At 55.0% G+C, this 27012-nt stretch overlaps 1 protein-coding gene across 3 annotated transcripts in view; it reads right to left on the bottom strand.

Moving 5' to 3' along the window:
* The window catches only part of AGAP3 (ArfGAP with GTPase domain, ankyrin repeat and PH domain 3), a 136410-nt gene that overhangs the window by 82515 nt on the left and 26883 nt on the right, over window positions 1-27012 (bottom strand). For 2 of the 3 annotated variants that reach the window (XM_065667123.1, XM_065667122.1), the window contains exon 2: window positions 476-534. In XM_065667123.1, the coding sequence (XP_065523195.1) occupies window positions 476-534 (59 nt within the window). Of the gene's footprint in view, window positions 1-475; window positions 535-11578; window positions 12504-27012 lie in introns of those variants that run through there. The other variant, XM_065667121.1, reaches the window with a different exon arrangement.

Genomic DNA, 27012 nt, shown 5'->3' with positions numbered 1-27012 from the left:
AGTGTGAGCCTCCAAGAAACCTTGGTCCTCCTTTGTCTTCCTCTACTCCACTCTTGTGAGACCCCCCCGCAGTCCTGAGTCCAGCTCTGTGGACCCAACATATGAAGGACGTAGGGCTGCTAGAGCAAGTCCACAGGAGGCTTAGAGGGCTGGAGCACCTCTGCTATGGAGACAGGCTGAGAGAGCTGGGCTTGTTCAGCCTGGAGAAGAGAAGGCTCCCGGGACACCTTAAAGCATATGTCCCTGCCCACAGCAGGGGGTTGAAACTACATGATCTTTAAGGTCCCTTCCAACCCAAACCATTTATGATTCTATGATTTCCACAGCACAACAGCAGCTCCAGGTCCTCTCTCCCCCTAGCAGGGCTGAAGTATCTCTGCATTTCCACTTGGCCACATTAAAACATGTATTTTTCTTGGGGATCTGGAAAACGTCAGAGCCAGGGGTGTCCCAGGCACGAGTAGCAAGTACTCACCACTTTCAGCTCAGGCACAGAGCGACTCAGGGTCCATTCCTGGCTGTTCACAAACGAATCTGCAGAACAGAGAGGAGAAATCATCAGGTCACTGTGGTCTTCCCCAGATCCCGACAAGGATCCTGCCACGCTCTCCCTGCTCCCTCCAGGCAGATCTGTGGCTCTTCCCTCCCTTCCACCTTGTCCAGAGGCAAGAAGCTGCACGAGGTCCAGACACTGCCCATGCCCGTGTAGCTGGAGCTCCAGATGGGAAGGAGCATGCAAGCTGTGGGCAGCAGGCAGCACAGCAGCGCAGAGCCCATGTACCGCAGGTTGGGGACCTTCCTTCCTGTCCTGCAGGAGCACAAAAAGCCCTGAAGCATCCCCTTCCTCAAGCCACATGGGACAATGGAAGCACCAGAGACCAGATGCCTTTTTGGGGGGAACATGCTGTAAAGGACGCCAGAACTGAGGGCACACACTAGTGAGAAAGCAGAGCCCTGAAAGCTGTACTTGGGCTACACCACCTGTGTGCTGTACACAGGGCAGATAAAGAACTGAAGGCACCCTATAATCTATGTTCATGGCTGAAAGTGAACGTAACTAATTACGTGTACATTATGTAATTTGCAGAACATTGTAATAGGCTTTAGAAGGTTGTAACAATCAGGCATGGCTTTAAACGGCGCAGGAAACACCCTCTCTCGGGCCACAGAAATCACCAACACTTCATTTACATCCAGACAATCTCCAGGACCTGGTCAAACAACAGACTTCCCAAATAAAACCAGACTCTCCAGAGGAGGAGCAAGAGCCTGGGGAACACCTTGATTATCAGAAGAAGCCAGCAGCCACTCCTAACAAAACTACAGTCCTTCATTTACCTTGGATGAGGAAGTGCATCCTCCACCCAAAGCCATATGGCTACGGGGTAAGGGGCTGAAACAAAAGAGCAGCACTTGCTCTATGTTAATTGCATAAAAATAATAAAGGATTTTCAGAGACAGGAAACCTGTGGCAGCACAGCTTCTTGAAGAACCTGTAATAAACTTGTGGAGTTCACTGCCACAGTGAATGGAAATCTCACATGGGTTCAAAAAGGGAAGAGGTGACTCCATGAGACCTGACCGTGGGCAGTGACTGGGCACTGGCACAGGTTGCCCAGAGAAGCTGTGGCTGCCCCATCCCTGGCAGTGCTCAAGGCCAGGTTGGACGGGGCTTGGAGCAGCCTGGTCTGGTGGAAGGTGTCCCTGCCCATGGCAGGGGGGTTGGACTGGATGAGCCTTAAGGTCCCTTCCAAGACAAACCATTCATGATTCTATGATTAAACATGACAGCCTTGGTGCTACCGCTGCTCAGATGTCACCCAAGGCCGCAGTGGGCCACCAGGCCTGAGGGAAGGCTGGCCCTAGACCTGCCCTTCTGCCCCGTCCCTGCAGTGGCCACTCCACAGCTCCTCCAAGCTGCCCCTGGCAGCCCCAACCCCACCAGGGCTTAGAGTGCAAACCCCAGCTCTCTGTGCCTGCACCAGCACTGCCCAAACCGGCTGGGTGAGCTGGCGCTGCAGGTCTCTGCCGAGTAGGTGTTTCATCCGGGGCTGTGCCAAGAACCGCAGCCTGAAACCACGGCAGTGCAGGAGATGCTGCCAGACACAGGCAGGATCAGAGGGCAATGGCAGGCTCTTCAGCCCTGCCAGTGCCAGTCAGCGGCTATCTTCATCCCAGTTAACATTCCTGTATCTCCCAGAGCAAGGCTGGGCACGTGGCAGCTGCAGCCCCCTCTTTCCCCAAGTTAACGAATTGTCTCATCTCTACCTGCCTCACCCAGCAAACCAGTGGGAGATGCAGAGGCCAAAGCTGTGTGGGGATGAGCCCATTACCATGGCCAGAGGGCTGGCAGGGACCCTGCCCTGCCTGCCTGCACATGTGCACGCTGACCTGCTGCTGCCCAGCGTGCATGAGGGGAAAAAGAGAGGATCCACCACTGTGCCTTCAGCACAGCACTTGTGCAGCCGTCAGCTCCTGCAGGCCACAGCACGTCTGTCCATTGTGTCAAGACGTACGAACACAAAGTTCACACCTCAAGTTTACCATTCATACACTGACTTAGTAACACTGCTTTATCAGAAGCTACAGACAAATAAAAATAAGAGTCTGATGCAGTAACACAAAGCTATTTATAACCATCATGACAATTCTTTAGAGGAATCGTTTCTCCATGGTCTCTTTCACCTATCCCTTTTTTTTTTTTTTTAGGCAGAAGTAAAGTTTTTACTAAAACAACCAGTAAGTTAGGAGGAAAATGGTTACGTTCTTGTGCCCTTTCAAAAAGGTAACAGCACACCTGTACTTCCAACTGCATTACTTGGTCTAAAAATAGCTGCCACCTCCACTTGCAACTTCAGCTCCACTTAGTCCTTTTGCCAGTCCACTGAGATGGCTAACCCACCTTCCATGCCTTCTCCTTTACCGGCATTCCCTCCCTCCTGATTAGACAAGGCAGTGTATGGGCACTCTTTCACTAAATACACGTTATTCTCGAACGATAGAAAACTGGCAAAAACCAAGCAGGTTTTTCAAGGGGTTCTAAGCAGAGCACGACTCAAATGCACTCGCCGACTGGGCCTTAAGAAAGGCAGAGAGAGACCTGGAGAGGGCAGGCTGTTCTCTTCTCTTTCTGTTCTCAGATGCTCAGCACAGAGAAAGTCTCCACATTTTCCATAGCTGCCTCCTGTGCTAACTATTCTAACAGATCTTTGGTTTTTAACCAAGGTCCAGGTTAGCAACAGTTTGATTTCTGACTTGCTGCAAAGGCCTCTGAGTAAACCTTAAAACAAACACCTAACAGCACCACATAATGTTCAGCCATACAACACATCAAATTAGTAACTACCATTAGCATGCTTAAGCCGAAACACCCAACATACAACCTGCACACCTCTGCTCATCAATCAGCTCCCAACGTGTGCCAACACCCAATTCCAGCCCAGGCCACCAGCCAGCCCTCATGATCAACCTGATGTGTCCCAGCCTGTGCATGGCACCATCAGGCCACGGGTCCCAGTGCGCCCGGCTGCACCCACATCATCTCTGCTCAGCAGCACGTGCCAGGGCGCTGGCACCTCTCTGCATGGTGCAACCCAAACTCCCACCACCGCAAGCCCCTGCACCCAAGTGACAGCCCCGCTTGGTGGGAAGGAGAGGGATGGAAACACCGGCAGTGATGCTCTCATGGCCACTGTTAATGCCTGTCCCAAGATGCAGCAGGGAGCATACACTGGTACTGCTGACTCAACCACACTGCTCCGGTGCCCTCTGGGTGTCCCCAGATCCCTACCAAGGGCTGCTTACCCTCCCTGGGGGTGGCAGGGGCTGCTTTGGTCAGCAGCAGCTTCTGCTGAGGGCAGGAGGCTGCCCAACATCACTACCTGCGAATGGCCATCTGTATTCAGACTGAGGGCTGTCCAGCCATGTCCAGCACCAGTGGGCACAGGGGAGCCCAGGAAGAGCAGGGACAAGGGTGAGAGTACATGACACTGACCCCACATGTTTGTGGCTGCTGGCTTCTTCAGCTCAGGGATCTCCTGTGGTTTGTCTATTTGGTAAACCACAAAAATCTCTCCTTTGAGTAATTGTTCTGGCTCCTTTTAAAACCACACAAAATTTCAGTTCCGCATTTCTTTAGCGAGGCGTTTCAGCAATACAAATACCCGTTCCTTGAAAACCTACGTTCTCCTGTTTCAGGTTTGACTTCACTGGATGCCCCAGCTGCAGTACCAGAGGCGGCCAGCTAACATAACACACCTAGCACACCTAGCCAGCCTGACCAGCACCCCTGTCTTTCACCACAACCCCTCCTTTCCACACTGTGGAGTCCCAGCTGTTGGACCACTCCTTGTAGAGAAGCTGTTGTGCACCTTGCCCTCTCTCCGCTGTCCTCCAGTATCTCCTGTTTAGCAGAAGAGGACACATCTGCTGCACGTGTGGCTGTGCAAAGCATCTCACCTGCCAACAGGAGGAAGGCAGCCAGCTGCAGTGGAAGGTCCCACATCGCTCCAGTGACTGATCCTGCCCAGACCACTCAGCAGAGCCAGCTGTAATGATAAGATGTTCTACTCAAAGCGTTTCTTTCAGGATCAAGATACCCCAGTGTAAATGCTCACAGAGGTATGGGTGAGCCCACTCTCATTCCAGTACCCAGGAGGGTAAAAGCAAAAGCTTACAGACTGTGTTACCAAAGGAACAGAGACCAAGGCAGAAGCGGCCTTGAACTGAAGACAGCCACAAGATCCCTTCACAATCACCTGGAAAAGTTACTGAGAACAGACCTCAGTTCCCTCTACAGCTGCTTTCAGAGCACTCCCTTCAGACCATGGGGAGAAGCTTAGCTCTGGTAGTCAAAAGCAGGAAAAATGCCTTTACCTGCAGCAACCAGCAGCCTGTAGCATCTCCTCCTGCTCCAAACAGCAGGCTCCAGAACTCGTAGAAGTTTCTACTGCACCTGAAGGATCACCACTACTCGTCACAAATCCTTGACTTACACCATTCTCACAAGGTACTCAAGACCACCAGCTAGTCCAGGAAGGCCTGAGGATCTGGCGCACAGCCCACTTTCACATGTCAGGCTGGGGTCCTTGCCACAATGGAGTCTTTCAAATCTGTCACTGTTACTGGCCCCCAGTGCATTTTACTTCCCTGCTGCTCTGCTCCCAAAACACGCCGACCACCCCTCTCTCCTCACGCAAGGGTGATGCCCATGCCCGCCACACTGACACATGGGTGACCCACACCTAATCCTGATGCACCCATTCACAGGCCCCAGCATAACTCATCCGTCAGCTCCCACGCCACCTGAAGCCCCCGCAGCCTGCAGGGATGCAGAGGTGGCTCCATCACCTGGTTTTCAGCTCATCCCCCAGCACAGAGCCCCCAGCCATTTCCCTGCACTTGCTCTCCTCCTCCCCCAGCAGCTTCCCGCAGGAGTGAGCGCAGCAGCCGTGTGCGGGCGGGCGCGGATGACACCCACAGAGCTGTCAGGAAGGCACCTCGAGAGCAGTTTCTCAACCACCCAAAACAGCCACAGGCCAAGTACCTGGCTGCTGAAAAGCGCTGACACAACTCGCTGATGTCAGCTCGTCCACCCCAGGCGCTGATCCTTTGCTACCAAAATGCAACATAAGGCAATTTCCTGCACCTCGTCGGTGTAAATCCTGTTAGTGCAATATTGTACACTCCGAGTGTTGGGCCAGATCAGTGCAAGGAAGGTCCAAGTACATACCCACAGGAGACTGAATTGAGTGCGGGAATCCCCCCTCCGACAACACCGCTCCCCTCCCCATCACTGCACAAGCAGTGCAGGGGGTGACAGCAGCCATTCAGGCACGGTTCCCCACTGGAAGAGGCACGAGACCCCCATCTTCTCCTAGGGAGGAACATCGACCACTCGGAAGCACATACCAAGCTCCCAGTGACCTGTCCTGATCTAATGAACTAACTGAAATCCAGGCATCAGCAGCAATTGAGCCTTGGTATGAGTTTGTTTAGCAGAAATTGCCTCCAGCTGAGGTAACACCTTAACGAACTCCCTCATCATTAGGGTTCACGTAGGCATCGGGGAGTAGCGATACACTTGACCAGCTTTTCTGCTCAACTGGCTGCATCGTTGGTTTTTCACATTAAAACACACCCCCAGTCATTTCCTCCCTCTTCTCTTTGTTATTTAGTAATAGAGAAGAAACCAGACCGTGAGTGCTGCGGTTGAACATCTTCCCCAGGCGCGTCTGACCTTGAAAGCAGAAGCAGTGGACTCACAGCACCACTTGCACACCAAGAGCCTTAGCACAGCCAAAAAGGTGCCCTGGCTCCAGGACACAACCACACAAGAGAGGCAATCAGTCTGACCTGTCCTGGAAAACAGAGACTCAGGCCAAGTTTGTCACTGCCCAAAAGCTTCTGCTCATGGAGATTTTCCTGCAGAAGGTGGAAACCCATATGGAAGTTTGGAAGTTACAGTGGATAGAGTCCCCACTGTGAAGAGCAGCAGATATGGACATAAAGAGGGTACGGACATAAAGCAGGCACCCTACATAGCTGATGTCCCTCAGTCAGCCACTCATCCTGGACACCTTCAGTGCCCTCAGACCAGATCACAGTTGTGGGATGGGCAGCATCACACACAGGAAGCAAGACCAGAACCCTCCATCTCAGAGGCTGGACACAACAGCCTCCTTCGCCTCTACCAACAGCATGGCCCCACTGCTGCCTGTATCCATGTGCTGCTGCAAAGCTGGGAGCACGAAGGGGCTGGCTGGGCAAAACTGACTGCTCACCCAGGCTGCTCCCTTCATAGGATGAAGCATAGCAGGTTCATCTACCTTGTGCTTCAGAAGCGCTACTGCCAGACACATTTGGTCTCCGCACACAGCAACTAATAATTAACCGACTCATTATCCAAGCCACTGTGGAACTGACTTGGACACTGAAACCCTTGAGAGTAAAAGCAGCCTTGAAACCAGGTCAGAGGCTGAGCAAACACAGCGGTGCCCACACAAACCATGTTCCAAAGTACCCATCTGCCCGCACACGCAGATAAAAGGGCAGCAGAGTGCGACATGCCTGGGCAGAGCCACCTTTTCCTGGCCAGGCTCGATAAACCTTCAACCCTGGCAATGCTGGCAGGAAGAGAGATTTCTCCAGGTCATGGAGCAGCATGGCAAGGCTAGCATTCCCATCACAGGATTACCCAACGTGGACACCCTGTGTAGGACATGGCCTTAGCAAGGATTACCTCACTAGAGCTTTACGTGCTTTGCAGTAGTGAAAGGAGAGGATCTTTCCCAGAGGATCTCTGGGAAAACAGATCCTCCGGCAATCACAAACTGCCACTCTTACTCCTTAGTACACCACAAGCGGCAGCAGCTGGTGCCATCAGACTACGTATACAGTGCAGGGCACAGATTTTAGCCATATATTAAGCCTCTAGCACCTACTACTTCCCAATCCACATCTGAATACACACAGACCAAAGAACTGTACCGAATTCTGCTCTGATGGCTGGCCAGGGTCTGCTGAAAGGGACAACCCAGCAGAGTTGGTGACATGAAAGACATAACCCATCACCTGCCCCACACCAGTGCTCTGTGGGGACCTACCTCACCAGTAAAAACCTGTTCCAAATTTGTTCGACCTCAGCTCTAGCTGTTCAACCTCACAAGCAAAGGCAGGTTAAGATGAAAAAGGTGCTGGTTTTTGAAGCTCCCTCTTCCTACAGATGCCTGTGGACTGTAATCAGAACACCTCTGCAGCCCTTGCACGCATCTCTGATCTCATCCTGAGGATGAGACCGTTCAGATCGGTGTCCCAACAACTCCTTCCTTGATGCCTTCCAGACTACTCGAGTTTTTCTGAAGCGTGGACACCAGACTGGATTCAGCATCCAAGGCATGGTCTCTAAACCCATCATGGCATCTCTGCTTCTCACCAACGCTCCCAGCTACGCTGAGGCAGGTACCAACAAGAGATGATGCATATCATTATCCACTCAGTTCACTATGCAAACTTCACCTTATTAATGTAAAAACACACCCCTTGTCTCCCAGTAGCCTCCTCTCACACATGCCCTACACATCAGTGCCCTGTGTGGCTAAACACCAGAGTAAAGGGAGTTACCTTAAACCACCTCGGAAAGCAGGGCATTTTTCTTGGGAGAGGGGAATGCGATTGTGAGAAACACTTCCTGAACTGTTGGAGATGCTGCACCCATTGCATGGTTCCTCTATGCACAGGGAAAACTCCAATCCCAAACCAGCCCGGTTTTTCCAAGCCTGTACCCATCAGAGGGCTTCTTAGAACTGCACCAACTGATACCTTGATACCTAGAAACACTCCTTTGAACCACCAATGATGGTTATTTGTCATCAGTCCAAGCTGGCCAGACTCTGGTTTGACTCTGTTCTCTAGGTCCACAGGGCTCTTTGCCTTCCCTTGGTGTATTAACAAGCCCTGTTGGCTGCCATCCTGCTGCACAAAGACCAGCTCTTTTAAGTCTTTTTTGGCTAACGAACTCCGTGCTCCCATGATCAGCCCTCCCTGTGCAGAGCCACAGCTGAAACGAACCACCACAGCGAATGAACGTGGCTTACACCAGAGTAAAGGGAGTTACCTTAAACCATTTTAGAAAGCATCTTTCTTGGGAGGGGGGAATGTGGCTGTAAGAAGGACTTCCAGAACTCTCGGAGATGCTGCACCCATTGCATGGTCCCTCTACGCACAAGGATGGGGGAGCAGCATTGAAACCATCCTCCTGGCTCTCTAGTGAGATGGGCTTTTTAGTCCTTGGGTATATCTACACAGCAGTGTGCAGGGCTGGATGGGTATCTCAGCTTGCTATGAACAAAAACTCCGGGTTCTGGAAACAGGGTAGCAGTGCTGGCTTGGATCCCTGCCTGGACTCACACATCCAGCTTTTCCAAAGAGCTGATAACCACAACTGCAGCTGCACCCCTCAGGAGGGCGTGTTGGGACTGTATCAGCAGCTCTCCTAGGGCTAAGGTGGGCAGCAATAGCATAGAGAGCATCAAAGCTTTTGAAACTTTGAGAAGGTGTTAAAACACTCCTGGCTTGCCAGCCTGAAACAGCAATGGTGCAGATCTCCTTGAGCTCCCTCTTCCAGCGAGCCCATGTTGGAGCAGTATTAAGGTTGTGCGCCTCCAGTCTATGACGTCCTGGCTTTAGAGGCTCACAGCTCCCACTGGAGCGAGCCGGAGCTCACGGACAATGGGAAACTGCACATAACAAGCAACAGCAGCTTTCCTCTGCAAACTTCCCTGCTCCTTCTTCACATCTTGTTGACCCCAGGAGGACACTGGCTGCGTACAGAAGCCTGTACTGCTGTACTGGGTACCAGGCAGGCAATGGCAAAGCAGTGTTCTGAAGTAAGACCAAACCAAAGCATGAACTTTGCACCTCCAGCAAGCAGGGCCTGCTCAGCCACAATGAGCCACAGACCCTGAAGCAGGCCAGAGAGGCCATCCCCGAGCTTGAGCCTCCAACGTGAGCCACGGTGGCAAACACTAACCACCCTGACAAGCTCCAAGCCCCCTCCATTGCTCCTCAGTGAAGCCTCAGAAGGCTCCCCAGCAGATCATCGAATCACAGAATCAGCTGGGCTGGAAAAGACCTTCAAAGATCACCAAGTCCAACCGTTACCCCAGGACCGCCAAGTCCACCACTAACCCATGTCGCTGAGGGCCTCATCTATATAGTTGTGAACACTTCCAGGGATGGCGATTCCACCACTGCCCGGGGCAGCCTGCTCCAGTGCCTATCTATTTTTCCCCAATATCCTCTGGAGCATCTTGAGGCCTCTTCCTCTTGTTCTTGGGAGAAGAGACCAGCCACCTCCTAGCTCCAACCTCCTTTCAGGTGGCTGCAGAGCGCAGCGAGGCGAGGGGCGAGGACACCACCACAAGCCCTCAACCTCAGCTACTCCCCTGGGAATGCTGCCGCCGGGCCGGCTGCTGCTGGCGCAGCTCCTGCTGGAAGCCGCTGGCAAGCAGGAACAGGCCCCCCGCCGCACGGGCAGGGCCCGGCCCTCCCTGCCCGGATACACCCACATTCCCCAGCCATGAGCGCAGCCTCCCCTCGCCTGGGAACCTCCTGCCACCCAGCCAGCACCCCGCACCCGGCCCCCCAGCCAGCGGCAGGCCCCCGGGAGGAGCACACGGCAGCGGCAGCGCCCTGTCCCTTTGCCTCCAAGGCAGCCTCGGCCGCCCCTCAGAGCCTCCAGGTCTTTCCCCAGAACACAGCGAGCCCTGGGGATGAGGGGAGCAGCCCCCTGAGCTCCCTGTGTGGCAGCAAGGCTCAGGCTGCCAGCAGCGCTGCTCCTCCACTGGTCCCTGGAGCCCGGCCATCCCGGACAGCATCCTGGGCACAAAGCGGCTCCAGCAGCCGCTGCCTGGGGAGCATGTGGGTTCCTTGGGGAGCCCACCAGCCCCATCTGCCCCTCTGGCACATGAGCCAAGCCAAGGAGCTGCCTCCAGAACGCCTGGGCTCCAGAGCAGAGTGATGGAAACCCGAAGATGCTCACAGGGGCCTGAATGTGGCTGCCCTGCCTCCCTGAGCGCAGCAGGTCCCAGCCAGCCCAGCCCCAGTGCCATGTGTGCAGGCCAGTGCTCAAGACCTTCAAAGCCTATAGATGCTGTTCTCATCCTCCAGACCCTGCCAAAAGACCCGACAGCCACTTCAACTGCCAGTCCCCATCACGTGCCCAGTCCCCATGGGGGTCCTGCCTCTGTCCCCCTGTCCCATCACTGGGGATGCCTCTGCTCCACAGGCTGCCCCACACCCAGCGAGCACGACCATGATCCCAAACACACACTCCTCGCCTCCACTTGGCCCCAAGGCAGACCCTGGCAGCACCATTGCCCTGACAGAGCCTGGTACCAGGGAGCTGCTTACATGAGGGAGGTGCAGGCACATTCCTGCGCTCCACAAAACCCACCCTTGCTGCTCCGCACCTCCGCTCTGGCAATCTCCCAAACAGTTCAAGCCTTGCTCCGGAGCCCACTGACAAGACCCCTCCACCCCTCCCATGCAGCTTCAGTTCCTCCTGCTTCCCCAGGGACGCAGCACACAGCTCAGCTCTCCCTGCCCTTGCTGGTACACCACCGGGGCAAAAAGGACCTGGGATGTGTGCTCAGCTCCCAGGTGTCCAGCCAGCAAGAGAATCCAGACACCCGGAGAAGCTGTGGCTGCCCCATCCCTGGCAGCGTTCAAGGCCAGGCTGGATGGGGCTTGGAGCAACCTGATCTGGTGCAAGGTGTCCCTGCCTGTGGCAGAGGGTTGGAACTGGATGAGCTTTAAGGTCCCTTCCCACACAAACCATTCTATGATTGATCACCTCCACCTAGCCACGCTCCTCCTTCAGCACCAACAACAGTGGTGGTGCCCACGGCTGCTGGAGCATGGAAATAGCCCCACGAACGCTCTCGCTACTTTGCTACAGCTGAGCTTTGCTGAGCGCAAACCCCAGCGAGCTGGAACAGGCCACAGCCACCCATGCCCACTGACCCCACAGGCGCAGGGGGCCTCTCGCCAGGCCAGAAGCGCTCCTGCGCTCACTTACCCAGTGCTCGCAGCGGACCGCTGCCCAGGAGGACAGGCTCGGCACCACCGTGGGGGTTACCGGGGCACGCGCTGCTGGTGCCGCCGCGCTCTCGCCTTCGGAAGCGGCTCGTGAGGAGCTTCCAGAGTCCCGCGGGCTGCCCGGGGTCGGTGTGCAGCCGGCCCCCGACCCTGGCCAGCTCTGGATAGAGCAGGTCCCGCTTGCTGGGGCACGTGTGCAGGGAGCTGGCATCCCCCTCGCTCTTGGTGCGGAGACGCGCGGGGCGCAGGAGCCCCCCCGACTCCGACCTCCGCAGCTCGTGGCCCCGCCGCAGACGGAAGCTGAAGCTTTTGCGCAGGGAGCTGAAGTTCTTCCTGGGGCCGGGGCTGCTCCAGCCGCTGCCCCCAAAGAGATTCCATCGGCGGCTGCCCCACAGGGAGCCCCCGCGGAGGAAGCCGGGGCTCTCGGCGGTGTGCGGCTGCCGGGCCGAGGGCAGGAAAGTCATGCTGCTGGGGCGCGGGCGCTGCGCCCCGTCGGCGCCGTCGAGCAGCGCGGCTGTGCCCTCGCCCTCACACTCTGCCGCCGGGTCGGGCTTGCGGGGCGAGCGCAGCCTGAAGAAGTCCAACAGGCTGCCGCGGGCCCTGGCGGGGGGCGGCGGGGGCAGCAGGGCCCCGGCCGCCAGCCCGTTCCCCGCCGCGCAGAAGCTCTTGGGCCGCCGCCGCTGCTGCTGGGCGGCTTTGAGGGCGGCCTGCACGGCGGGGACGCCCTGCAGGTCCAGGGACTCGCAGACGCTGACGGCGCGGCGGGGGCTCGGCCGCGGGGGGCCCCGGCCCGCCTCGCTCCAGCGCCAGCCCTCCGCCATCGTCAGCTGCGGGGCTGCCCCATGGCCCCGGGCCCCCCGCCGCTCTGGGCCGCTGCCGGTGCGGGCGGCCGGCCCCGGGGAGGCGGCGCAGCGGGGCCCCGTACGCCGCCCGCTGCCTGCCGGCTCCCACGCCGCGCCGGCATGCCCGGGCCGCGCTCCGGCGCGCCGCCAGCGCGGGGCTGGGCCCGCCCCGGAACGGGGCCGAGGATGGGGATGGGGATGGGGATGGGGCCGGGGCCGCCCCGCCCGGCCTCGCCCTCCCCTCGCCGCCGCGTGCACCGAGCCCCGGGCGAGCCGGCGCTGCCCTTCACCCGGTGCCGGCACCGGGTGGCGGCTCTGCAGCAGCCCCGGGGCAGGGCCCTGCCACTGCCCGGCCGCTCGGTGCTCGCAGCGGCAGCCTGCGCTTTGCAACGGGGAGCGGCGGCGCTTCCCGGCCGGCCCGCACCCGCCACGCCGCGGTGCTCGCCGCCCGACCCGCACCCCGACAAGGCAGCACCGAGCGCCGGGCAGGGCTGCCCCCGGCCGCTGGGCACCGCCAGCACCGCCCGGCTGGGCAGGGGACGATCAGGGTCCGGCCTGATCCCGGAGCCAACCCCGCCACCAGGGCGCAGGGCAGACACTGCCCGCCAGGGGGCGCGGCGCGGCCGCTCGCCGCTATCGCCGGTCGCCCTCGCGCGGCGCCGGGAGGGCAGTGCCGGGGGCCCCGCGGGGCCGGCACCGAGACTCACACACACACACACACACACACACACAGACACTAACACACACACACACACACACACACACACACACAGACACTAACACTCACACACACACACACACACACACACACACAGACACTAACACTCACACACACACACACACACGCTCTCACACACACTAACACACACGCACTCACACTAACACTCACACACACGCACTCACACACACTCATATACACACACTCACACACGCACTCACACTAACACACACACACAGACACTAACACTCACACACACACACGCACTCACACTCACACACACGCACTCACACACACTAACACACACGCACTCACACTAACACACACACACACACTCACACTAACACACACACACGCACTCACACTCACACTAACACACACACACGCACTCACACACTCACACTCATATACACACACTCACACACACACGCACTCACACTCACACTAACACACACACACACGCACACACTCACACTAACACTCACACACACACACACACTCACACTAACACTCACACACACACATGCACTCACACTAACACACACACACACGCATGCACTCACACTAACACACACACACGCACTCACACTAACACACACACACGCACTCACACACTAACACTCACACACACACACGCACTCACACTCACACTAACACACACACACACTCACACTAACACTCACACACGCGCTCACACTCACACTAACACTCACACACACGCACTCACACTCACACACACACAGACGCACTCACACTCACACTCTCACACACTCTCACACAACCCAGGCGGCCCTGTCCCCAGCAGCAGCGGAACCACCTCGGGTGGAGCTCGGCTCCCGGCTGGCTCCAGAGCAAAGCCTCCTCCTCCATCACACACTCCATGGCTCAGCCCTGGCCCTCCTTCCAGGCCGCTTCTTCCAGAGCCCCCCACTGCAGCACCCGCTCCATCTCCTCCCCAGCATCCCCAGCCGTTGCTGCCTGCAGCAGTCCACATGGGGCCTCCTCCTCTCTTTTCCCATTGCATTTTCCTTTCCCCTGGCTTTTCTCCCTCCCACTCTGGGATCCCTCTGGGGAGGGGATAAAAAAGATGCTTGACTCTCCCTTATTTTTCACATTACTTTTACCGTTCTGAAAGCCCTTGTCTGCTGAACCAGCCTTCTGCCTCTCCAGGCCCCTCCAGGAATATCTTCATACCAGCACCTCGTTTTCTCTCTCCTTATCTAGTCTTTACTGGTTTGACTCTTCCAAAATCCCACCATCTTTTTGGACCTGCCCTCTCTCCGATCCCTCATCCTCCTTCACAGTATGTTCCCACCATTTCCTTGAGCAACACCCCATCTCCTGCAGTTCTCTGTGGATGCACCCAGACCCAGTCACTGCCCACCTCAACACGAGGCACCACCAGGTTCAGCCTTTCCCCCTCTTCCCACGGCACCTCAGCCAAGCCCCTTCCTCTCTCTCCTCCATCCTCCCCTAAGCACACAGGTTCCACCATCAGCTCCCCTTCCACCACCACGCTGTGCCATAAGCAGAGCCGTCACGCAGCAGCCTCCTCCCTTGGCTAGAGGTCCTTCTCTTCCCTGGACTCGCTGGCACCTTCCAGACAGTAAAACCTGTACACCCTCGCAGCCACAAAGTGCTGGGCACACGGAGCAGCTCACAGGTGCCTGTCCCCACACTGTGACAGTGCTTCTTGGGCAGTAGACGGGCGCATCCAGTTCCCCTCCCTCCCAAGCCAACGGGCACCAATGTCTGAATGGGAGCAGAAGGCGCCTGACAACCCGCCAAAGCCACAGCTCTGCCATCTGTGCCAGGGTCACAGGAACACAAGAGCTGCCAGACTGGATCCGACCCTCATCCACATCATCTGCTGTCCTGTCTCCCAGGAGCAGCCGCACTGCAGCGAGGAGCGAGGGATTCTGCAGAAAGCAATTATGAGGGAATGTTTTCCAAAGAGCGCCGAGCACCAAAGGAGCCTGGCTGCGGAGACCACAGCGTCTGCCACCGGAGATGTCAGAACCGATCGCACAGACGTCTGTCAGGAGCGATCCAGACACAGGTAGCCAGCCCGTGGGCAGGGAACCAGACCAGTAACCTCACAAGCTCCTTCCCAACCACGCTTTGCACAGCTCTGTGCTCCCAGGGATTGGAAGTCGCTGCTGTAACGAAGCGGGATCATCTATATTCATCCCTTCCCAAGATCCTGGGTTTAACTTTTCCTCTGACAATGCCAGATGGTACACCTTCTATGTGAATCTCATCTTTTTTAAACATTCTGGCAAGTTCTGGGCTTTCGGTATCACTGAATCACAGGAATATCTCCTGGAAGAGACGATGTACCACACACTCCACCACCGAGGCGGGACGAGACGTGTGTGGATCACCCTGACAGGCGTCTGTGTGACCTGTCCTTCCCAGCCTCCCTGAGCCAACTGCAGCACTGCACCATCCTCACTGCTCGCACTCCTCCCACAATCCTGTCCGGATCCCCTTGCCTGCACACAATGACAATTACTTCTGCAGTAACCGTATAAGCTGTGCAGGAGAGCAGCCTTCATTCTTCCCCACAGCCTCAAACGTACTGGGAAACAGACAGCGTTCCCCACAACTCTCAGGGTCTCCTTCCCTGTCCCACCGAGGATTGCATTTTAAAAGCTATTAGTGTTTTTAATGCATTCCCTTCAATCCTCTACACTTTGTCTACTACCTGTTCCTAAATGCAGCACCAGAACCTGGGCACAATACTCAGCTGGGGCATCCAGCAGCACTCAGAAGAAATACACGTACAATATCCACATGGCTACATCCCAAGAAGATATTGGTCTTTACTACAGTAACAACATAATGGTACTTTTATCTAATTAGCCTGTTACGAGGCAAAGGTCTCCACATGCTACATACAGTGATTTGATCCCTTTGGCATTATTCCTACAGAAAGAACAAAATACATAAAATAGAATGAAGCGGAGCCTCAGATACAGTATGTGGTGGGAGAAGACTGCAGGGAGGGTGCTTACACCCAAAAAAGGTCTCAAACCCCACCAGACATCAACAGCACGTGGGCTTTGGCTGCCTCTTTAACCAGTATGGCTGAAACAGTGACTGATGAAGGAACTCTTTTGAGAATGAGACCAGGAAACCAGAAACCACCAGTGTTTAAAAACAGCCACCACTGAAACATGCCCCAAGCACCTTTAAGCATCTCTTAGGCAGTTCACTCTATGACTGTACCAGGTCTGACTGGTGCTGTGTGCGTATCTAATGCAAATGGGAGGTTGCAACTCCACTGCCTGGTGGGAAGGCTGGAGTCCCCTGTGCCACGCAGAGCTCCGGAAGCAGACGAGCTCCAAGAGCTGGGATGTAACAAGGACACTGTGCTTTTGCAATCTTGACCCAGGGCAGGTGCCTGGGGACAGAAGCAAGTTAGTCTCTTACCAGTACTTTTATGAGTCACACTCATGTTCCAAATATTATGGCAATGAACATCTGGCTTAGATTAACAAAAAGCCATGAGAAGCTAAACAACAGCTGCACTGGAAGACAGTCCTGAAGTCAGGGAACTTTCCACTGCTGGCTGGTCCCCAGTGAGAAGCTCAGGGTGGAGCCCTGAAACGGAAAAGGAGTCTGAACCGTGACTGGTCAAACGCTCCACTGCGCTCCTCCAGACCTAACTGGCACTGGTATTTCTGCTCCAGCTGTCTGCAGATCCAGAGGTTTTGTTGCAAGGGGACGTTCAGCCTGGAGGATGGGATGGATGCATTCACTGTCCCACCCGGGTTTGAAGGTGCTGTTGCTCTGCAGAGGGGCCCAAGACTGGGAGACGCACTGCAGCAAGCCACATGGGCAGCACGGATGAAGAACTGGGACTGCAGCATCTGAGAACACCTCAGCAGTTGGGGATGGAGGGGTGAGGTTCTCAGCACAGACAGAGCTGCAAGTTCTCAGCACCCTGACAGCGTGCGGATGCCAGCAGCAGACTAGGAGGACTGGACAGACATCAGCCAGCCCTGGGGACCTACATGCACACACACTGTGCCTGCACTGGGGAGGAGACCAGGCTTAGTGCCACTGCCCGGGCCAGGCCGCGGGATGCCCAAGGACGCCCGGCACACACAGTCCAGCCGGACCCATGTGATCCCGGCGTGAGGCTGGAGCAGCAGAGCCGGAGGGCTCCATGCGGTGCCACCGGCTGAGCCCGGCCGCAGGCGCAGGAGCGCCCCGAGCGCAGGGCCAGGACCGCGCCGGGGCTGCCCGGCTCTGCAGACCAGCTCCAGCCGGCTCGGCCGCGCACCAGGCATACTGATGAGGCTCTGCCCAAACCGGGAGCATCCGGGGCCGCGGGCTCCGCTGCCTGGACATGGGACGCGCAGCGCCGCAGCCCCGCGTCACAGCCCCGCTGCCAACGCGTCAGCAGCGCGCCACAGACGTCCTTCGGCAGGCGGTGGTGGGGGGCAGACCCCACGGGAGGAGGGCGAAGGAGATGGAGGCGTTTCCCCTGACCCCGAGCAGGGGACACCGTTGAGAGCTGAGCTCAGCCACAGCCAGGCTCTGGGCTCTGCATGCGCAGCTGCGGGGCTGAGCATCCAGCATCCAGCATCCAGCACAGCCAGAGATGTAAATCACAACAGCTCCACTGCCATAACCCCTTCTGGTCACTACCACCAAGCCATTCGCAAGAGACAACATCACCACATCCACACCAACAAAACATCCAGCAGTCCCCTGCAAACCCCCAGGGTCTTAGACTGGAGAAATGAGGCACTGCTCCACATCCAAGCTCTAGTAAAGCCCTCAGTTCCCTGCCCGTACCCCCCTTGCAGCCCGGGAGCCCTGGGCTTGCCATGGCCTCTTGCAGAGAGGCAACTCGGAGCAGGCTGGTGCCTACAGTTTCCATGGAGAGGAGAAGCAGGCCCAGCCAGCAAACAGTTAACAAAAGCCAGGAAGTAAACAGAAAAGGCACATGAGAGCCTGATTTCAGCATCAGCTCTCTCCCTCCTCCCACACACGCTGCACACCCCCAGCTCGAGTCCTGCCTGCAAACCTGCCACTGCTGATGAGGAAATTACCACTTTCTCCCCACTGGGATTCACAGTGATGAGGCAAAACCACCTCCTTCCTACACACCATGAGGTCATGCCCATGTCACCCAAACCTCCCCATACCACGCACACAGGACACGGGCACTCTCTTGCCCACCAAGGGAAGCTGAGCACTAAATCACTGCCATACTGCAGACCCCGCAGGCCCACGCCAACACACACTACAAGACAGATACAGAGGTGGCTCTTCCTAAGCCACTCCATACCCCAGTGCCACAGGGAAGCCCTGGAAGGTAACAGTCTCAGATATAATCTCCCTGGCTATCTTCCTGGTGTAATAGAAGATCAAGGCAGCGATCACTTTGCTCATTAAACCACCCCGCAGGCACTTGTGCAAGCAGAGATGTTAATACCCGTGTCCTGACTAAGCCTCAGCCTCAGCTTAGCTGCAGTTAGGCTGGTACCTCCACCCCAAGCCAGCCTCGCCAGTGCTGGTACCAGGCTGTTCCCAAGCTGTACTTACACAGTCCTTTGTGCTCCTCACCCCTGGAGATGCTCAAGCAATGGCTGCAGGTATAAGCAATGTGATTAGGCTAGGTACTGTGAAATACCCTCAGTATTTTGAAATCCAAACACAAAAGCCCATGGGAAAAGTTGGGATGAGGACTAAAGGAGACATCTTCATGTCCTCAAGCTCAACCCTTGCCCTGCCTTTGAAATCCCTTCCATAATCATAGAATAATAGAAAGGTTAGGATTGGAAAGGACCTTAAGATCATCCAGTTCCAACCCCCTGCCATGGGCAGGGATGCCTCCCACTAGATGATGTCGTCCAAGACTAGGTCCAGCCTCGCCTTGAACACTGCCGGGGGTGGAGCATTTACCCCTTCTTTGGGCAGCCTGTTCCAGTGCCTCACCACCCTCACAGTAAAGAAGTTCCTCCTTATATCTAATCTGAACTTCCCCTCTTTAATCACTGTTTACAACAGCGAAAATCCTCTAGCTTATTCCAGAGCAGCAGCGGAAGGAGAAATGAAGAAGTCTCCCTAAGAGGGAGCTGCACAGGGAGCAGCTCCTCTTGCTGTTTCCCCATCAAGCAGTGGGCTCAGGGTGGTGCTTCCCAGCCTCACTGGCCGGGATGGGGCATCAGGACACCCACACAAGGCACTGCCTGAAGTGGGGAGGGAACAAAACCCTTCCTGGGTACCAAGAACCTCAAAAATCAAAGAGTCCTGCCCCACAACCAGGCAAAGCATGTCTTTTACATGTGACTGCATCACTGTCACCTCCACAAGCCCTGTGGATAAGGGACATTGGTAGACCTATGTGAAAAGCCCCCACCCTGCCAGGTCTGCACTGACTGGACGGACTCTCATGCTCAGGGCCTTATCGTTCCCTTGCACGCGGCATTGCTCAGACACCACGAAGGAAATCTCCGGGAAGGCATGCTAAGGCACATGAAAAACAACAAGGTGCTTGGTGACAGCCAGCATGGCTTCACTAAGGGGAAATCCTGCCTGACCAATTTGGTGGCCTTCTATGATGGGGCTACAGAACTGATGGACAGGGGTAGAGCAGCTGATCCCATCTACCTAGACTTGTGCAAAGCGTTCGACACTGTCCCACACAACATCCTTGTCTCTGAATTGGAGAGACATCAGTTTGAGAGGTGGACCACTTGGTGGATAAAGAACTGGCTGGATGGCTGCATGCAAAGAGTTGTGGTTGATGGCTCAATGTCCGGCTGGAGACCAGTAACGAGTGGTGTCCCTCAGGGATCGGTGTTGGGACCGGTCTTGTTTAACATCTTCATCGCTGACATGGACAGTGGGATTGAGTGCGCCCTCAGCAAGTTTGCCGATGACACCAAGCTGTGTGGTTGGGTTGATACGCTGGAGGGAAGGGATGCCATCCAGAGGGACCTTGACACGCTTGTGAGGTGGGCTGATGCCAACCTTATGAAGTTTAACCATGCCAAGTGCAAGGTCCTACACCTGGGCTGGAGCAATCCCGGGCACAGCTACAGGTTGGGCAGAGAAGAGATTCAGAGCAGCCCTGCAGAGAAGGACCTGGGGGTGCTGGTTGATGAGAAAATGAACATGGGCCGGCTGCAGTGTGCGCTCGCAGCCCAGAAAGCCAGAAAGTTGGGACTGTTCAGCCTGGAGAAGAGAAGTCTGCGTGGAGACCTCATAGCAGCCTTCCAGTATCTGAAGGGGGGCTATTGGGATGCTGGGGAGGGACTCTTCATCAGGGACTGTAGTGACAGGACAAGGGGTAATGGGTTAAAACTTAAACAGGGAAAGTTTAGATTGGATATAAGGAGGAAATTCTTTCCTGTTAGGGTGGTGAGGCACTGGAATGGGTTGCCCAGGGAGGTTGTGAATGCTCCATCCCCGGCGATGTTCAAGGCCAGGCTGGACGAAGCCTTGGGTGAGATGGTTTAGTGTGAGGTGTCCCTGCCCATGGCAGGGGGTTGGAACTAGATGATCTCAAGGTCCTTTCCAACCCAAACAATTCTATGATTCTATGAATTACAGGAACAGCAGACACCGGCAGACAGTAAGAGTGGGAAGGCACTCCGTTCTGCAGGAAGGAGAGAAGCCCAGAATCCCAAAAGGGATGTTCCCAGCAGAGCTTCCCAAAGCTATCTGACACCAGCCCTCTCTGGAAAACATGCAGAACAACTACACTGTAAGAAGCCATGGAAAGGTCCTGTCCTCCCCTGTTCCCTCCAGGCACCTGCTCAAGAACAAGAGGGGAGGTAAAGGAAGTGGTTTTGAAAAACAAGCTAAAAAGCCAGATTGGTAACAACCTGAGATGCTCACACGGAACTAAGCATCCCAACAAATGCCTTCAAATACCATTTTACCTCATGATTCCACCTTGTCATCCTCCCAAGGAACAGCTCAGTGACTAAGAACATCAGCACACAAAGGCAGAGATTGTTTTACCACAAACAACAAGAGTCAGCAATGAGAGCAGCATTAGTAAACTCTTCGGTATCACACCTGGTGCAGGGTTATCACAACACTCTAGCCCCTACAGTTCTCTACAAAAGAGAAAAATCAGCCTCCTTCCTGCAAAACAAACCCTGGAGAGTTTTAGTTTAAACTCTCACCAACAATTGTTTTAGAAAAGGAGACGCAACTCTCAGGATGCCAAAGAACGTAGATGTCACCTAGCATATAAACCTAACATTTACAGCAACACGGTATCGATGAGAACACACATTTCATTAAACCCACTCACATCTTCAGTTGGTGCAACAAGGACCTTGGAGCAAGCCAGAGCCAGCCCCCAGCCTGCAGCACTGCAGCATCCTGCAGCACGTGCCGAGCCAGAGCCCCCGCTCGAGGCTGGACAAGTGTAGACACCTCCTGCTCCCACCTCGGTACAAGTGTCCCAGGCTCCGGCACCATAAGCCCGGAGGCAGAATTCCTGCACAGGTCTCCACCAGCGGGACAGCATCTCCTCCATGCCACACGCGGCTCACTCACCGGGGCACAGGGCAGCTCCTCTGATGATCCATGGATGCTAACAGTCAAGTTCAGTTCTAATCCCATTACCTGACTGCCCATTACTGAGCTCAACTTTAGATGGCCATCCAAACGTGCACCAAGCCACACGATCATGAGCCTCAGCCAACAGAAAACTTTAGGTTACTTGCAGAACATGAAAGTCAACAAAACATTCCACATAGTGAAAAGGGAAAGACCTTGCTAACATGAGAAAGGTGGATATTAGTGCACCAACTGTGACGTTTTCATCTACAGATTAAACAGACCAAGTGCTTTCAGGGCATGGACCTGCCAACACTGAACTTTCAGTACCTCTGGTTGCTTGTATCAGGGAAAACAGCTGAATTTTTCACTGCAACGTGCAGGCTGTGACCCAAAACTGCCTTCATGTCCAGGACACAGGAGGTGGCAAACACGACACTGGCGCTGCAAAGCAGGTCAGGGAATCCTGGGAACTGCAGACCAGCCAGCTGACATCCATGATCAGTGAAAACGATGATGAGGAACAGAGCAAGCAGAGGCGTAGATACATGCCATCTCCTGGAAAAGAATCAGTAGGGATTTTGCCAGCAGCAGTCACACCTCACAGAAAGACAGCACCTCCTCTGAATGGTGACCAAAACCATCTGAACTCAGGAGATGCAGCTGGTCCAGCGGCACTTGGGACAGGAGGAAGTACAGGGAATGAGAGGGAGAATCATATAAAATCCATGCTTTACCCCAACCTTCAATGCCATGTTCTGGTCCCAGCTCAGCAGAAACACAAAGAGCTTCCATGAAGCAAACAGAGAAGGATCTATCAGCCTAAGGAGGAGAAAGCTAAGGGGGGAGTAAGACTCCCAGTCCATGATTTGATCTCCAGGGCACAGGTAAGAAAGAGAATCTTGCAACAGAGGAACTGAGGAAAGTCAGATTAAACTGACAAGTTTCAAAACAAAGGAAGGCATTTCTTAGGATAGGATAGGATAGGATAGGATAGGATAGGATAGGATAGGATAGGATAGGATAGGATAGGATAATGACTAGACTAGACACACCATGCTGCCAGGTTGTGGACTCTCTGCCACAGGGCGTTGTGGATACTCAAAGTTCACCCAGTTCAAAAGCAATTAAACCAAATCACAGAAGACAATCTAACCAGCACTAAAAGATGTGAACCCTACCACTGGCACAGGAGTCCCTCAGCGACACAGCACTGGATGCTGGGTCAACCAGGACGATCTTACTGTAAGCTCATCTTGGTTTCATCTGGTTCCCGTGACATTTGCCTTCAGCCATCTTCTAAGAGGAGACGAGGCTAAACCGAACTTCGGTCTGAATCAGCACAATCCTCCTCAAACAGACCCCCTTGGTTCCTCTGCTCACCCCATGACCCATTTCTGCTCCCATTTCCATCAAAGTCCTCTTCTCCACAATGGGCATCATACGAAGGCTCCTGGAGGAAACCTGTGCCAAGCCTTACACCAGGACACTGCTGTCTGCACATCACATACTCTCCCTATCTAGCCTACGGCTTCACTTGGCATTTTGATGTCAAGTGCCACTCTAAGTCTCTTGCTTCAAGAAATGCCAAAGCCTAAACCAGCCCAGGCTATGACCTCAGAGTGAACGATTCAGTACAACTTGAAGGGAAAACAATACCAAATAAGAGGAAATTCCCATTGCGTTTTATTAGCCTGGCACTCTAAGCACACTTTCTGTGTAAGCCTGGGAGGCTCAGACTCAACAGCTTCCAGGTAATGAGCTCCTCAAATACCTCTGGCACTGGGGATCATCCTTCCCTCACAGCAGCAGAACAAGGGGAATGGCTTTAAACTGACAGAGGGGAGATTGAGATGGGATCTGAGGCAGAAGTTCTTCCCTGTGAGGGTGGTGAGGCCCTGGCACAGGTTGCCCAGAGGAGCTGTGGCTGCCCCATCCCTGGCAGTGTTCAAGGCCTGGTTGGATGGGGCTTGGAGCATCCTGGTCTAGTGGAAGGTGTCCCTGCCCGTGGCAGGGGGTTGGAACTGGATGAGCTTTAAGGTCCCTTCCAACCCAAACTATGCTGTGGTTCTATGACCATGGTGACTTTCCAAAGGATGTCAGAAAGCACCCAGCACCGTGATGCTGTTTGCGCCTGGCAGTGAGAGGAGGTGACAAACATGGGACCAAAGACACATTTAGTTGTGCTCTATTTTTTAATCCCACTTTAGTGTAATCCCTACCAGTGTTTTAATTAAGGTGTTTCCCGTGACAGTCTGCGAGCAGACACTGACCGCGCTCAAGAGGTAACAGTTATTTTGCAGATCAACTCCTGGGCTCTCGGGAATGACCAGCAATGATTCAAGCACCTCTGGAGACTGCACCATTGCTCCAAGAATGGGAAGAATAACCCTGCTTTCTGGCTAAATTGTAGCTTGTTAATCAAGCCTTCTGCAGGGGCAATTAGCCCAGCCTTTCACGCGCTTCCCTCAGTGGTTTCTAGCCCTAAAGCAGCTCTCTTCCCAGCCAACTAAATAAATACAGCAAAACCACCACCAGTGAGGCAAAAGCAAGAACCCCCCCAGCACAAGTCTCGGATGGAATGCACCCACGGGTGCTGAGGGAGCTGGCGGAGGTCATTGCTAGGCCACTTTCCATCATCTTTGGTAAGTCGTGGGAAATGGGCGAGGTGCCTGAGGATTGGCGGATGGCAAAGGTCACACCAATCTATAAGAAGGGCAAGAAGGAGGACCCGGGTAATTATAGACCGGTCAGCCTTACCTCCATCCCTGGAAAGATGATGGAACAACTTATTCTTGACTCCATCACTAGGCATATCAAGGATGAGGGGGTCATTAAGAACAGCCAACATGGTTTTATGAGGGGGAAGTCATGTATGACCAACCTTATAGCCTTCTATGAGGAAGTGACTAGGTGGAGGGATGATGGTAGAGCGGTAGATGTGGTTTTTCTTGATTTCAGTAAGGCATTTGATACTGTCTCCCACAGCATCCTCATAGATAAGCTGAGGAAGTGTGGGCTTGACGATCAAGTAGTGAGGTGGATCGAGAACTGGTTGAAAGGAAGAAGGCAGAGAGTTGTGGTCAATGGCGCAGAATCTAGCTGGAGGTCTGTGACTAGTGGAGTTCCTCAGGGGTCGGTGCTGGGACCGGTGCTGTTTAATATTTTCATCAATGACCTGGATGAGGGAACTGAGTGCACCCTCAGCAAGTTTGCTGATGACACAAAACTGGGAGGAGTGGCTGACACACCAGAGGACTGTGCTGCCATTCAGCGAGACCTGGACAGGCTGGAGAGTTGGGCGGGGAGAAACTTGATGAAATTTAACAAGGGCAAGTGTAGAGTCTTGCATCTGGGGAAGAACAACCCCATGTACCAGTACAGGTTGGGGGTTGACCTGCTGGAAAGTAGTGAAGGGGAATGGGACCTGGGGGTCCTGGTGGATAGGAGGATGACCATGAGCCAGCAATGTGCTCTTGTGGCCAAGAAGGCAAATGGCATCTTAGGGTGCATTAGAAAGGGAGTGGTTAGTAGGTCAAGAGAGGTTCTCCTCCCCCTCTACTCAGCCTTGGTGAGGCCGCATCTGGAATATTGCGTCCAGTTCTGGGCCCCTCTGTTCAAGAAGGACAGGGAATTGCTTGAAGGAGTCCAGCGCAGAGCCACAAAGATGATTAAGGGAGTGGAACATCTCCCTTATGAGGAGAGGCTGAGGGAGCTGGGTCTCTTTAGCTTGCAAAAGAGGAGACTGAGGGGTGACCTCATTAATGTTTACAAATATGTGAAGGGTAGGTGTCAGGATGATGGAGCTAGGCTTTTTTCAGTGATATCCAGTGATAGGACAAGGGGCAATGGGTGTAAACTGGAGCATAGGAAGTTCCACGTTAACATCAGGAAGAACTTCTTTACTGTAAGAGTGACAGAGCACTGGAACAGGTTGCCCAGGGGGGTTGTGGAGTCTCCTACACTGGAGATATTCAAGGCCCGCCTGGACAAGTTCCTGTGTGATGTACTGTAGGTTACCCTGCTCTTGCAGGGGGGTTGGACTAGATGATCTTTTGAGGTCCCTTCCAACCCTTGGGATTCTGTGATTCTGTGATTCTGTGACACTGCCAGGGGCATTCCTACATTTCTCTGGGGCATCAGGGACGGAGGGGACATGCAGGTGTTGCAGAGGCAGCAGCCTGGCACAGCTCTCCAACAGACAGCAAGCGGCTCAGGAGCACCAGCAGCCCCCCAACCTGGTGCTTTGCTCTTCTCTCTGCACCGGTCTGGCAGCCAGAAGCTTGGAGAGCAAACGCGAACGCCTCTGAACCAGTGCCCAGCCCATGACCCCCAGACCAAACCTGCACTGCACTGCAAACCAAAGGGTGCAAAACCCAGCTCACTGTCAGCAACCATCAGGGGCCAAGGCCCTTGACTCAGCCCTGGCTGCTGACCCTCCCTCTCCAGCGACCCCAGCAGTGCCCCCATGACGGGCAGTGGGAGAGGGGGGCTCAGCAGCACCGGCCAAAGCTGCCCCAGCCAGGGCCAGCCCCACAAGGAACCCAACGTATCCATGCAGAGCAGTGCCACCAGCCAACGGGTGGGCACAGCATCAGGCTGAGAAGAACGCTGGGACACAAGGAATATGATCCAACCCTCGCCCACCTGCCTGCCAGGCAATCTGCAGACCCATCATTGTTCTATGGGGCTGCTGTCTCACCCAAACGGAATGTGTCCAGCACTGAAGGGGATGATCTAACCACCCAAGAGCAGACAGCTATGACACAAGGAAAGGAGGTAGCCCTCCCTGTGAGCCTCAGGCACAGCACCCAGCTGCCGATAACCTCCACCGGGCTGGTGGGAGGGGATCCTGCAGATGCTGTTCCAGATGGGCTGATGGGGCCATCCATGGTTTTATCCTGGGCTCATGATAATCCTCAATCACCCGTGGGCTGCAATGCAGCAGCAGGAGAGGAGCTCTGTATCCTTACACTGATGGAGTGCTTGGGAGCTGGACACCACCACCAGCAGATGAATGAGGAGCTACCACAGGCAGCACCCAGAGAAAGACCAAAATGGTACCAAGGGCCCTCCAGTTCTTGCAGGTGAGCTCCCTTCAAGCACCTCATTTCTAGCACAGCTTAGGCAAGCGCATCGGAAGGCAACTGAGATTCAAGGGGTACAGCTTGAGAGGCAGCAGCGCCCACCCTGCTGTTGCCCACACGACCTTACCTGGGGCCTGAATGCACGTTTTCATCCTGAGTAAGGCAGTGCTTTGTGGAAAATAGACAAGCACATAATTAAAGGCTGCATCAAAACGCATATGCAAAAGAG

This window comes from Lathamus discolor, chromosome 2 (genome assembly GCF_037157495.1).
Source record: "Lathamus discolor isolate bLatDis1 chromosome 2, bLatDis1.hap1, whole genome shotgun sequence".
Taxonomy (NCBI): Eukaryota; Metazoa; Chordata; class Aves; order Psittaciformes; family Psittacidae; genus Lathamus; species Lathamus discolor.
The sequence above is the reverse complement of the archived record's forward strand: the minus strand, read 5'-3'. Positions and strand labels throughout refer to the sequence as shown.